The sequence below is a fragment of the Acomys russatus genome, chromosome 13 (genome assembly GCF_903995435.1).
Source record: "Acomys russatus chromosome 13, mAcoRus1.1, whole genome shotgun sequence".
NCBI lineage: Eukaryota > Metazoa > Chordata > Mammalia > Rodentia > Muridae > Acomys > Acomys russatus.
Window position 1 is genome coordinate 49,626,250 of NC_067149.1, and position 14,554 is coordinate 49,640,803.

At 40.0% G+C, this 14,554-nt stretch overlaps 1 protein-coding gene across 1 annotated transcript in view; it reads right to left on the reverse strand.

The window, feature by feature from the left end:
* Positions 1-685: 685 nt before the first annotated feature.
* Rimklb (ribosomal modification protein rimK like family member B) overlaps positions 686-14,554 on the reverse strand; it is a 33,943-nt gene continuing 20,074 nt past the window's right edge. The window contains exons 4-8 of the mRNA XM_051155301.1: positions 11,605-11,691; positions 9,811-10,014; positions 6,993-7,582; positions 3,405-3,614; positions 686-814 (exon numbers count right to left, since the gene is read on the reverse strand). Coding sequence (XP_051011258.1) covers positions 7,116-7,582; positions 9,811-10,014; positions 11,605-11,691 — 758 coding nt within the window. The 3' untranslated portion in view covers positions 686-814; positions 3,405-3,614; positions 6,993-7,115. The remainder of the gene's footprint in view (positions 815-3,404; positions 3,615-6,992; positions 7,583-9,810; positions 10,015-11,604; positions 11,692-14,554) is intronic.

Consider the following 14,554-nt stretch of genomic DNA (forward strand, 5'->3'; position numbering starts at 1 on the left):
CTTATCTCAAAGCCAGAAAACAAAACCCAGAAAAATCATATTCCTTTAATTCCAGTACTCTGGAGGAGAGGAAGGTTGATCTCTGTGAGTTCAAGGACAGCCAGGGCTATGTTGAGACCTGTCACAAAACAAAAAAATAGGTGGGAGGGGCAGGGCAACACCAAATAAGTAAAAATCTTGAGACAATGGGGAAAATGAGAGGGGGAGAGAAAAAAGATGAGAGACAGACAGAAACACTGAAGTGAGAAATCAAAAAAGATGAAAGACACATGAGCAGAGCTCACGAGCATGCACTGGGTGGCCAGCAGAGAGCAGATCTTACTGCTCTGTCACTTTTAAATATTACATTCTTTAGCTGCCTCCAACTCCCTCTCCAAACTACTAGAGGGAGGACTTAATTTCATAAAATAGTTTAAAATAAAATTGCATTCAATATAATCTATGCCATCATTAAAGGTAAGTATGTGTCAATGTATTGGGGGGGGGGGGCGTTATGCTTTCAAAATAAAGAATGACAATGCAGCAGGAAGGTCGGACTCTGCCTGAAGCAGAAACGGCAGGTGTCCAAGTTACAGACCAGCACAAGATGCAACCAAGCAAATGACTGACAGTTCTGCCAGTTAGATATGCACGTGTTCTGGGCTGGAGACAACTCACCATTCAGGTACAGAGGCAGCCATCCATCTTTCACCACTGCCCTTCCTTGCTCCATGTGCTGTGTCACATGCTATCTTCTCCTATGCAGGTTTACTGTCAATAGCCATCAGTCTGAAGAATTCCTTTCTCTGCTGCCACCTACCCGTTTATCTCTCTGCTGCAGCAGAAGGGTATATAGAAAAAGGCCTTGCTTATTGTTCAAATTAAACAAAAGCTTTAACATTTCATATTTTCACGTGTGAATCAAGATTCTCTCACATCTTGCCCATCCCACCTCAATAATCAGGAGAAAAAAAAAACCAATCACAGAAAATCAAAGTGTATATGTATAGTCAGTGTTCATGGTAAGCTAGGAAAACTAAAAATGGAAGAAGACTAACTATACACTCTGCAGTTGTTATCCTAGAGCCCATGTTCTGTCCTGTTGTTTTCCTTGTGTATCCCTATGAGCTACTAATATATATGATTTATCAGGTGGTCTACAATTCCTACAAATTTCAAATTCAGAGACTGCTCAAAGAACCGTGAGAGATACCAATATAGTCTTAAATCAGTCCTAGAAACTAAGGTTATTAGGCGCTTTGCCTGCTTGAGAGCTCAGTGTTCTGGACTGCTTATTGCCCAACGGGTCTGAACACACTAAGACACGAACACACACGCCACCTACATGTAAAATAGGGTAGCATGTGTATGTCCATATAAGAATTGGGCATTTATTTATTTATTTATTTATTTACTTGTAAAAGAATTAATATGTAATGAGTCCCTTAGAAAGGACTGGCCATGAATGTACATTTCCTTAAGCTATTTATATACATAGGAAAATTAGGAGGAACGGAAATGAATAACAAAAAGTAATAGTTCTTGGGAATTAACACACCACAATGCCCTCTGTTTTTTTAAAAATCTCCAATTCCTATTCTTTGCCACTGGAGCCTACATTTGAAATTTATTTGCTATCAAACTACCAAACTGGAACTATATCCAAAACCAGACTAGCAATAATAATGGCTTGTTTTCTTCCACCCTCCCATTACCTTCACCCCAAATAAATGTTATGTACAGACTTGCCAACTTAAAACAATAAACAAACACTGACATAAGCACCAAAAGCTGGTCAACAGCAACACTGCAATGACATCGCTTCTACTTTCTCATTCCTTCCCCCATCTCAAGCCCCACCCTTTTGACCTCTGCATATGGGATGAGCCTGAGCAGGAGAAGTTGGTGATGTCAGGACTGCGCCGTTCCCACGGATGCTCCTAGAGGGCTGCTGTGCTTCTGGGAACTGAGGCACAGGGATGGCTGTCTGACTGAAACCTAAAACAACAACAGTTCACCCCACCCCTCATGTTCCCCAAACCCCAAGTAGCAGCCAGGTATATGTATAGATATACACACTATATAGGTGTCCACCTAGTAATTGTTAGTACAGTAAGATCTAAAGCAGGCCACAGCATTTAATAAGGCAGCAGAGTGGAGGTTGTTTAAACTCTCCACACTCCACACAATGCAGACATACTAATGGTGGCCCTTCTTATCAGCTAGAAAGTAAGTCTCCTGAAGGAGTCCTTCTCAGAACACCTCATACATCCCTGCAGGAGTGCAGCTGGGATCCTAGACAAGTAAATTGCAGTTTATTTAACAGATGGCATCTTAAGGTGCTGGCGGATGTCCCTACCTCATGTGTCACTGAAGCACAGACAGAACAGGCTAATGATGATTTATCACAGCTTCTCTCTAGCTGTAGAAAGAACACTGAGGGCCATGGTTTCTTATTCACTAACTAGTAGTTGGCTGAATGTATACACTCTTTGTGTAGGACATTATTAATTTAGCAGATAAACTATGCAAAAAATATATAGAGAAGGTGTTGGCTAATGTCCCTGAAATCCTTTATTAGAAAAGAGATTACTGCCCCAAATGTAAAATACACAGACTAGCTTTCAGAGTGAAAAGCTGCGGAAGGACAGGGAAGGAGGAGACAGCAGTAGGCAGAAGACTAGCAAACTGCACAGCTATACTTCTATTCTGCCACTTACTGTGTTTTATGACCCTGGCTAATCTGGTTAACTATGCTGTGCTTCAGAAATACTCCCCCATACATTGAAATCTATATATAGTGTGGATGCTTCAGAATTTGACAGTCTCTGTTAGGACGAGTGTATCAGGCTACCACCATTACTTCTGTATGCATTAGCCGACAATGATTACAATGCTTTCCCCTTTGCTTCACAAGACCCTTGCACTTCACTATGGCTGAACACTGCGGTGTATTTTAAAACCTTATACAGAACCTACACCCTAGTTCACCTTTACACAACTCTACTTTTCCATACCTGTCAACTCCTCTAATTGATGTCTTTAAATTGTGAGCTCACTGTGTATTCGGAACACCAACCCCTGAAAAAGCTTAAGCCAGAGTAGCACAATGGAAGAAACAAACAAACCCACAACAAAACAAAGCCAAAAAGTCACACTCTGAAAAATGTAATTATAGACATATATGCAAGGAATGGAGTAACTAAATGGCTAATGGCTAAACAAAATCCCAAAGACCTGAGTTCATCCCAATCTATCCAAACTTTACCCCATACACTCTTTACATTACTTGCTACCATATTTATGCATTATTTGTAAAAACCAAGTTATGATAAACTCATGTTTGCCTTTAAGGTGATACAGAAAGAAAACTTTAAAAAGTAAAGTGTTAGCCTTCTGATAGAAATGAAGGAGAAACCAATTACCTGCCAGCAGGCTGGGCTGTGCCTGGTCCGAGCCGCTGCACTGAGCACTCACTGCACAGCTGCATTACTGGGGGAGGGGAAGTTTAGAAGGGCACTGACCCCAAAGCTCTCAAAACGTCTCACTCATCATCAGGAAGGGGGAAGAAGGAAAGTGTTTTCTCTGAGTATTTTTTGTTTGTTTGTATTTGTATATTTTGGCTCCTGAAAAGGCTGGCAAAGAACAGCAACAGTGCAAGATATTAGAATATTTCTTGAAAAACAATTTTTTTAAATGTAAACATTAAGGAATTTAAGAAGCAAACTTTTGTTAACATAGAAAAAAATTTTCACTAAGTTAGGCAGCCACCCCAAAAGGCATGGCAAAGCGCACTGGGATAAAGGAAAAAAAATACCACACAAACCCCAAAACAAAATGAAAACATTTCAAATCTAATCTGAAAGACTAGATGATTCCAACAGCAGACTTTGTCCATCACTTAAACATTACAAATCCAAGGCGCCTAGATTGTATTAACTGAAACTTTTTCTTTCTTTTTTTTTTTTAAAGAAACAAAAGAAAGCAGCGAACCTGGTTATAAATCCTGCAATATATTACAATTTTTAAAATCCTAGCACAACAAAAGTAAATTTTAAATGAAACCAAACAAACAGACAAACAAACAGCAGCAGAGGTTACCTGTCTGAGCACCTACATTTTCTTAGGAGGGGATCGTGTCTCACCAGCCAAATAGCCCATAAACCTTCTCAAAAACAGCGAACCAGGAGAAAAATATAACACAAGATTTGATTTCACAATGTCTCTAACACCCCCCACACCCAAACTGGGGGGTTTAACTGAATGACGAGCATTTGGTTTTCCATTGATTTCCTTCTTGCGAAAAAGAGATGAATGACAGTCAGTGACCTTTTCCAAAGCCTTCAGTACTTTTTCTTAAAGTCTGGTAAAGTGTTTGATGAAAGCAAGTCTCTTGTTGGATGTTTTCTAATGTTCCAGGGTAGTTTCTTATTGATAGTATAAAGAAAGATTTCAAAGTTCATTGAGGAAAAACCAGAAGAAATGGCCAATTATAAGTATCAAAAGAAAAAATACTTATTAGAAAGTTTAAGTGGTGTAGTTCATATGCATAGAGTCCAATTTTCATCACAGGTAACAGAAAAACATCAGCATCATTAAAATATGATTAACAATTACAGATTTAACAGTATACAAAAGATTTACAGTAATTCAGATTTTTTGGCATGATTATACACATTTTATACATTTTCTGATAGTAGTGAAGACTATACAAAAGCTATTAAAACAATTCTGAAAATAAGTCAACTCTCGCGTGTTCCCTTTGAGTTCCTCCAGAATGATCTGTTCTTATTCTTTACCTTAACTTGAGAGAATCCAAGATGACCTTATTGATTTCATCTAACGTGTGAGTGTAATGCCCAGAAGGTGACTGGTGAAGAGCTACACTTCAACACTGTGAATTCACAGTGGCTGCATCAACAGGAGGTCAAACTGCTGGTGAAAACTTCTTGTAATAGTGCTTGGTTGAGAAAAATGGCTAACTATAATTTTCCTGTTTTTTCATCAAATGAAGATGTTCTCTTTGTTCTTAAAAGCATGAACTTACATATACATCATAATGTATGTGGCAACCAGATGGTCTTAGGATCTGATTACACAATTGTTCATTTATTTGTCTGTGCCAAATCATATGCACCCAAAATATGATCATTCAGCAAAGTACCAAGCACTTTTATTCTATTAATCAGAGGCACGCATATGATTCCCAATAACCCTGTGCAAATTAAAACATACGGATCAAATTGGAGAGCCCTAAAGATTAAGTTAGAAACTTCTTATGTATCTTTCTTCTGAAGTGAAATGAGAGTTCACAGATTACAGGTACTATTCTATTTGTCAACAAAACCTTTCAATCCATTTTAATATTACTTAATTCTATGGGGGAAACCAAGTTTTATTACATTCCTTTTTAAAATGGGAAGAACTATACAGTTAAGCATGATCAAACCTCTGTCAGAGCTGGATAATACTGATGTTTTATTCCCGCCTTGAAGTCTCAAAGTAGTGTCCAAGAAATTATGTTAAGGTCCATGTGAAGAAAAACAGCACTGGAGAGGCAAGAAAAGCTTGGGAAAAGCTGCAGAGCATTGTAGGGAGATGAAACTTGCTGTTTAAAAATTATGTTGCACCCTGAAGCATCTCCATTCCTTAACACATCTTCTGGACTCATCACTGGGATAGTTTTTTCCTTGTCTTAAAGGCTCATATTGGCTCAGTACTGAAGGCTTAGGAGTAGGGCTATATGAGACTCAATGCGTTAAATCTCCAAATAAAAACATCCAGTCCACCTCCCTCCAAAACTTAAGTGTAAAAAAGAAAATGCACAGCCATAAGATCAAATAAAAGCATGTAGCCTTGAATAAAATCACACACCAAACAGTCTACAAAAACAAACAACATACACACACACAAAGCCTAAGAAACATCTACGTTCCTGTGTCTCTCGGGGAGCATCTCTATACTATTGGAGTCGAAGACAATTCAGCTGTTTTGTTTAAGTAAAAATTGTTTCCCATCATGCCATTCTCTAGAATCTATCTGTTTAGTGTAAACAAAGATAAAACATGTACACTTGCATGCGACATATATACTCCTTTCTAAAATCTGAAAAATGCAAATACAAAAAATTAGCATTAGAAATCATTTCATCTTTATATCTAACAACCTTGATTTGCCTCCCCAAAATGTCCCTGTCCTCATCCTTTAAATATCGAACCCATCAAAAGAAAAAAGGAGTGGGCAGGGAGACTTTTTTAAATGTGTATGTTTTGAGTCCAAGTGTCTTGTTACCCGAAAAAGTAGCATTTTGTTTACTTTGGCCATTGTTAAAGATGCAGTCATAGAGCAAGAGATGTTACCAGTATGTATTAAAAATTAACATTAACAGAGCATGTATCTTTCAAAAAAAGACTAAACACTAACAAATACAAGTCAATGCACAAACTTTAACTAGTGTAACTTTATCTACATTGAGTAAATGTTACTTTGTATACCAGACATTGCAATACTGTTCATTTCCCTTTCATCATGCAAACATGCCAATTTTGTTATTAAAATTCTTTATTGGATTATAGTCACATTACCCGCCCACCCAAATTAAGAGGAAAAAACAGAAGACGAACATGAAAATAAGAAATCCCAGTCAGAGCCCCTTAGTGTTCAACTATGCTAGCTGAGAGAAACGGCAGAATTTTCAGACTACTACTAAAACATTTCTGTATTTTGAGCAAATGTTCTTCTTATCTTGAAAGGGTAAAGTCATGCTACCAAGTACTTGGATCAAAACCATTCTGCATAAAAACAAAAGGAAGAGACCACGGAGAGGAAAAAACTTTCACAATCCTCATGGCCTAGGAGCTGAGTTTTAGTAACTAAAAAATTAACAAGAGAGCCTGCCATTTCTCTGTGTATCACCTATTCCTTCCTCTCTGTAGGCTCTCTAAATGGGTGAGTTAAGTGTTACTACCAGAGGACTCATCTGTTTTCCCTTTTTCTAAGCAATCTTACTATACCTTTCTCTCAACCTCTTGAGCAGCCTCCATGAACAGCATTGCAAGTTGGTTAAAGGGGAAGGGGATGGGGTGCAGGGAGACAGTTTCACAAGGATTTTGTTGGTTAATTATTTACCGGTGGAGTCACTCCACCAGGAGTTTGATTTCATTGGCTAGCAGCTGGTTCATGTTGAACAGCCCCCCTGGGAGCTTCGTGAGCAGCTCTCGCTCGGTGGTGCTTTCAGGGTCGCTATCGACAGAGCTGGAACTTGCGCTCATGTTGTCGACAGCAGCGCTGGCAGGGGGACCAAGCTCCGGCTCACTAGTCTCACTGGCCGTGGACACCACAGAGAGCAGGGACATGCGCCGGGTGAGCCGGCCAGCGGGCAGAAGGGAGGCAGCATAGTCTGCTATGATACCAGCTACATCTAGATTACAAGCCTTATCAAAGGCGATGAAACCTACATTTGCATTGGCCTCGCAGACACAGAAGGAGCCGTCATCTTTCATCAACAGGTCAATGCCACACACATCCATCCCCAGGATATTTGACACCTGGATGGCTAGCTGCTTCCCTTGTTCACTCAATGAGCACATCATCCCCACACCACCTGGCAAGTAAGAGAAGAGGTAGAGTTACAGATGTTTGGAGTAGAATTAATACAAACAATTCTAACGTAAAATTGGGTTTTGTTTCACCCTATTAAGACTAGATCAAATTATGTAGTCTAAACTGTCTCACACTCAGGACCCTTTGCCTCAGCTTCCTGTGTGCCGGCACTATAGGCATGTACTGCCACCACTAGCTTAAAATTAAGTTTTTAATCTTCCAGGACAGAGATTAAAGAAAAGTGACAAACTTTCCTCAGGGTCTATCTTACCTATGATAATATGGTCCAAATAGTGTCCTTCAGTATGACAAGGGAAGGTTTCCAGAATCTTCCACCCCCACCAAAGACAACAAAACCTACAGTTCACAAGCCCTTAACAGAGTCTGTAGTTCCTATAACCTGCTGCATACTTTAAATCAGGTCTAGAGTATAAAACCTGATAGAGTGGAACCACCAAAGAGTTATTAAAATGTTATTGCTTAGGAACAATAATGAATGTTCAATGCAGGTGCAACCATTGGAGGCTCAACTTTCCAGTTCCTAGACTCAATACAAACACCATTCTCAGGATGCCAGAGAAAGGGTGAGGATCCAAGAGGCTGAGTATTACCTGACCCTGATGAGCAGCACAGGGTTTGCTTTTTACGAACCTGTAGAAAGCAACATACACCTGAGATCTACTCACCAGCTCTGAAACTTTTTGTTTTTTTGTTTTGTTTTGTTTTGTTTTAATATTTTAAGTCCTCAGTTGAATCACTTGAATCTGCTGACATGGTTATGTTTTTTTTTTTTTTTAAGCTTTTGTGCTGGGTGTGGTGGCGCTCGCCTTTAAACCTAGCACTTGGGAGGCAGATGTATCCCTGTGAGTCAGCCTGGTCTACAAAGCAAGTCCAGGACAGCCAAGGCTACACAAAGAAACCCTGTCTCGAAAAAACACAAAACAACAAAAAAAAAGACCATCTGATCCACCCAGTTCTTGGCCAGCAAATGCTATTCATAGTGTGACTCTGTCTCAAAAATAATTATTTAATATACATATAAAATAGAAACAGAGCAGGTTGGTGAGATAGCTCAGCAGTTAAGAGCACAGAGGAAATGAAAAGCAGTGCAGTCAGTCGTTTGTGGATGTTAACTCAGAGGAGCTGGGTGTGGGGAAAAGGCAGAGGAGAGCGCTCAAGATCAGCCTGGGCTACAGTGAGTTCAAGGTTAACTGGGCTACCTATCAAGACTATCAAGACTGTCTCAAAATACAACAATAACAAAAACCAAGACAGAAAAGAAAAGTAGAATTAATGAAATCAAATGTAGGAAATATTTTTGAAGCACAGACCAAAAAACAAAACAAAAAACCTTAACATAAAATCATAAAGAAGGAAATCTGAGAAAATCAGGGGCGGGGGGGAGAAGCAGATAACTAGATGGAGGAGAGAGGATAGCAGAGAGTAAAATTTAGAGGGGGCACTGGAGAGATTCAGTGGTTGGCAGCACTAATTGCTCTTACAGAGGACCTAGATTTGATTCCCAGCACCCACATAGTAGCTTACCACTTACAACTGACCCAATGGCCTTTTAAGGCCTCTGTGGACACACAGTACACAGCTATCAGGCAATGCATGCACGCAAAGTTTCTGCAACTTGTAGATTAAACAGCTTACTAAAATACAAGCTAACTGGGCTGGAGAGATGGCTCAGAGGTTAAGGGCACTGACTGCTCCTCCACAGATCCTGAGTTCAATTCCCAGAAACCACATGGTGGCTCATAACCATCTATAATAAGACCTGGTATCCTCTTCTGGCATGCTAGTGTACATACAGGCAGAACACTGTATACATAAGTAAATATATCTTAAAAAAAAAAAAAAAAAGATAAAATACAAGTTAACAGTGAGAATGGTGGCCAAGGGTGGCTTGGATCGCATGCCTTTAATCCTAGCACTGGATGTGGCAAGGTCCACTAAGTTAAAAACACTTGTTACTTTTAAAGTGACAAGAAAACCAATGGAAGAGAGAGACAAGGAAAGCAAGAGGGCTGGGTATGAGGAGTATGCTAAACATACAACATATGCAAGCATGAAACACGTGAAAAGAAATGAAAATGTTTAAGTTATCACAAAAAAGTAATTCATGCTCAGTGGAACCTAATTCACTAACCATGGTGGCAGGACTAGTTTCCACGTGGAAACCACACTCACTTATTCACCGACAGAAAGGTGCGGCATTATCGTTACCTAGTGAACAGTTGCTTTGCATCCTTCCATCTGTTGAACAACGTAACATGGTGCCAACTACACGGCCTCCCACAACAATGACTCGTACATCTCTTCCATGAGACTCTTTAATGTATTTCTGGAATAAATATGGAGCTTCATGACGAATAAGATGGCTTAGATCAGCTAAATGGTGCTTATCTCGTGCCAAGAAAACAGCTTTGCCTAGGATTTAAAAAGAATAAAAATATACAATACATAAAAGTCATGAAACTGTGGATAGCTGATAAATATAGATTCCTGGATCCCAACATATTCTTGCAGAACCAAGTATACTTGTATGTGTTTAGAGATAATGTGAAAAATGTATGGAGTCAAACTTAATGCTCTCTTATTACTTCCCCAAACACAAACTCTTATGATTAACTATCCCACCTGGGCTTATGGCGTGGAGGACCTGCACTGTATTCCTCCAAAGGTTAGCCAATGTTGGCTCACGCTTTAGAAAAGCCACTTTTAGAAAAGTGGTTGAGTTAAATGCACACAACCACTACATAGTAACAGTAAAATAGCAACACCATAGATTTGTTTCTGAACTCTTAAGTCAGCCCGCTGCTCTATTCATTTATCTTTATGCCATTGGAAGTAGATCTTTTTTGTTGTTTTTCGAGACAGGGTTTCTCTGTGTGTAGTCCAGACAGTCATGGAACTTGCTTTGTAGACCAGACTAGCCTCGAATAGAGATCCGCCTGTCTCTGCCTCCCAAGTGCTGGTATTAAAGGCATGCGCCACCAGAGGTCGCTGTTTTAAACATATGGCTCTAAGTTCTTTTCTGGGGGAACTGAGTCTATGTTCCTTTTTGTTGACCTCTAACATTAAGTCTCAAGTGGTTATGCAGCTTCTTTGTTGACTGAGCACTTACCATGGGAGGCCCCAGGCTCTTAGCTATCACAACAACTCAATGGCTCTAGCAGAACTTTGATCCAAGTGTCCCAGTCAGTGTATCACAGTGTAAATTTATAAAACCATGTTCTTTAAAGAGGAGGTTATATACTATATTGACAAATATTGAGGGATGACAACCAGACAGATCCAGAAGAGACCTAGCAAAACAACATTCTCAAAATCGAGTAAAGAAAGTTGTATTGCTCATAAAGTAGCAGTCTGGGGCAGAGAATAAAACCCATGAAAATATTACCCCAACTCTGGATGCTGTGGTCAAACATTTATCAAAGTAACGAGAAATGGCTAGTACAAAACACTGGAACCAGGACTCTGCACACTGCTGTGACTGTTCTGATAGTGTGTGTGGACTGTTCCTGTGGAAGGTTTGGAAATGTAGGTAGATACGCGCTCATCGTGTTAGCGCTATGAACGCTAAAGCAGACTACAGATTATACCCATGACGTTCCAGGTGGCAATGAAGAATGCTGGGAACAGATGTGACATTTTCAAGAACTATTTGCATTTTATCCACATCCTGAGGTCACTGAATAGGTAGTGTGATGCAGAAAATCTCGAAGAAGCCAGCATTCTGGCTGGAGTAAGATCACTAAGATTTTTTTTTTATCAAGTCTTTCAACTAAATAACCCAGCAAGTGGGATGATTCAACTTCGGCACTATTTCTTGCTGAAGAGAAATACTAACTTGAGATTTTGTTATACATGCTAATACCTCTGCCGTAACCTCTAAATAGAAGCAAACAGAACCCTATAAGTCGTGGGATTCTTGCTGGTTGCTCTTCAACTGTACCCCCACATTATTTTGCAAAGACAATTTCAGAACTACACACCATACCCACAAACCTCACGCACCTCTATGGCCCCGAGTATTCTTCACTACCATCGGGAACTCCAACACTTCAGCTTCATCAATCATTTTAGCAAAGTTTTCATGGCCACCTGGTTTGAGGAAAAAAAGAAATTTAAGGCTAACAGGCAAAGTATGTTGGGACCAATTGTAAGCAAAGCACAAGGGAGGTAAGATGGTAAGAGACTGAAAACAGCACCTTTGGGGGCTAAAGAAATGGCTCGTTAAAAGCACTGGGTACTCCTCAAGAAGACCTAGTTAATTCCCAGCACCCACATGGCAGTTCTCAACTATCCAAAACTCCAGAGGATCTAAGGCCCGCTTCTGGTCTCCATTGGCAGCACTCACCTGGTGCGCAGACAAAACATCCATGTAAAAATTTAAAAACTGTAGTGAGTAAGTGAGAAAGAGAAAGGAAGAGAGGGAGGGGGAGAGAAGAGAATACGAATCAACATGTGTATCTTAAAGTGCTCTCCTCTAGAGGCTGCATAGTTTCAGGTCTCACACTGAGATTTTTTATCACTTCTGAAATGACTTTTCTGCAGGGTGATATAGGGATTTAATTTCTTATACTTGTGCCTATTCAGCGTTTCCAGCATCTAATAGTCTGTCTTTCCTCCAATGCATGTTCTTGGTTATTCTTTCTTCTGAGAATCAGACGGCTGTACCTAAATGAGTTTGTCTGAATGCCCTATTACATTCCAAGATCTACACATCTGCCCTTCTGCTCTGTTTGCAGCACTGGGGACTTGGCCCGGTTTCACATGTGCTAAGCAAGCATTCTTACCAGGCTGTATCACCAATCCTCTTTTTATTTTTCACTATAGACAAAGTTTAAAACTAAGTTACCAAAATTGGCCTTGAATTCACTCTGTAGTCCAAGCTGTGCTTCAACATCTGATTCCCCTGCCTCCACCTCCTGGGTAGCTAGGACTACTGGCATTGACATCCTCTCTTCAAAACTCTGATATGAGTCAGAGGTGTCCTACCTTGGGCTTTTAGCACTCACTGTAAATCTTGCTTATGTTTTCATTGCTCAGGGGGGGGAAAAAAGACAGAGCAACAAGATGAGAACAAAAATGGTCTGTAGCTGTAAAGAATCAGGCTGATAATAGAAAAAAATTAATTCAAAAGGCTTATATCTGTACAATATAAACAATTTACATAAATCAAGGTTATCCACTTATAAAATGTTAATCCCTCAACATTAAATGCACATTTACTGTCTAGTGAGACTTTTCTCCTTCCCAAACTTAAACCCCCAAGTACATTAGAAAATTAGCCTTTTTTTTTTAAATAATTCACACTAATTCTGTACTTTTGTATAAATACTGAAAGAAATAATTGCTTCAACACATGCATATGGTGTTCCATTCTTTACAGTAAGACAAAGAATTCATCCTAAAACCTCGTTAAATCTTCAAGCATTCTACTGAGCATTTCTTGAAGAAAAGCTTTTGTAAAAAATTATAGTATATTTAATCCCATCACTCAGGAGGATGAGGCAGGGAAATATGAGATCAAGGATGTCTGGTCTACAGAGTGAGCTCCACAAAAGCCAGGGCTACACAGAGAAACCTGTCTCCGGTTTAATGAAGAGTATGTTTCTACAAAAGCTGTGTGAGGTGACACAATCTAGTACTGGAGAAGCAGATGCCTGGTCTACACAGCAAGTTCAACACCATCAGCCTAGCCTGAGCCAACTCCTGAAGCCATTAAGGATACTCTGCTATGCTTGCAGACAGGAGCTTAATATAACTCACCTCTCAGAAACCCCACCCAGCAGCTGATAGAATCAGAAGCTGAGACTCACAGCCAAATATTAGGCAGAGCTTAGAGGATCCTGTGGAAGAGCTGGTGGGGGAGTGATAGAAGGGCCAAGAACACAGAAGAAGACTAACAGAGTAAACTAACGTAGGCCCATGGGGACTGACAGAGATTGAAACATCAACTAAAGAGCGTGCACGGACTGGACCTAGGCTAGGTCCAACACATGTGTAACCAATGGGAAGGCTGATCTTCATGTGGGTCCCTAGTAAGATGAGCAGGTGCTGTCTATGGTATGGACCTAATGGGGCTGCTTTGCCGGGCCTCAGTGGATGAGGATGAGCTCAGTCCTGACGAGACTTGATACACTCCTGAGGGTAGTGGGGGCACCTCCTTTTTCTGAGAAGGGGAAGGGAGGGACCGGGAGAAGAGAAGGGAGGGGGCTATGATCGGGATGTAAAGTGATTATATAAATTAGACACTGAATTTTTTAAAAAATGAATGCTCAAAACAAACAAAATTAACAACTGTGAGGTCAGAAAACTAGCATGGTAATATTTATAGCTGTGCTACTCAAAACATATCTGTGATATGTTTGCTATTGGCAGGTGATGAAGTACAAAAAGCATTAGCTTTTTCAAGTTTATTATGGCTGTGAGATTTGTATTTCACTTTAGTGTTAATGTGCATTAAATCAACTTAAAAATGATTCTTTGTCACAGAGTTCAAATGCTATTTAAAGTATACAATCTTTGATAAGGTCATCTTCTAATATAGTATAAAAATATTGTTATGAAAAACCCAAGGCCTGTGGGCTATTTCTGACCCACTGCTTGATTTTACCATAAAGTTTTACTAGAGCCGAGATATACTCATTGTTTAAGCATTGCAGTTAGCAGCTTTCGCATTATAAGACTAGTTCTGATAGTCCCCACAAAGAACTTCTGGTCTGTAAAACCAAAGATGTTTACTGACTGGCCTTTACAGAAAAGTTTTGCTAACCCTTTTTAACCCCATGTCACAAAGCTACCCTTCAAATGTGATTCACAGAGTAGGAGAGGTGGCTTACTAGTTAAGGACACAGGTTCAATTCCCAGCTCCCACAATGTCTGTAACTCCAGCCCTAGGAAGTCCCATGACCTCTCCTGGCCTTTGAGGGCACTGCATGCATGTGATACACATGCATAC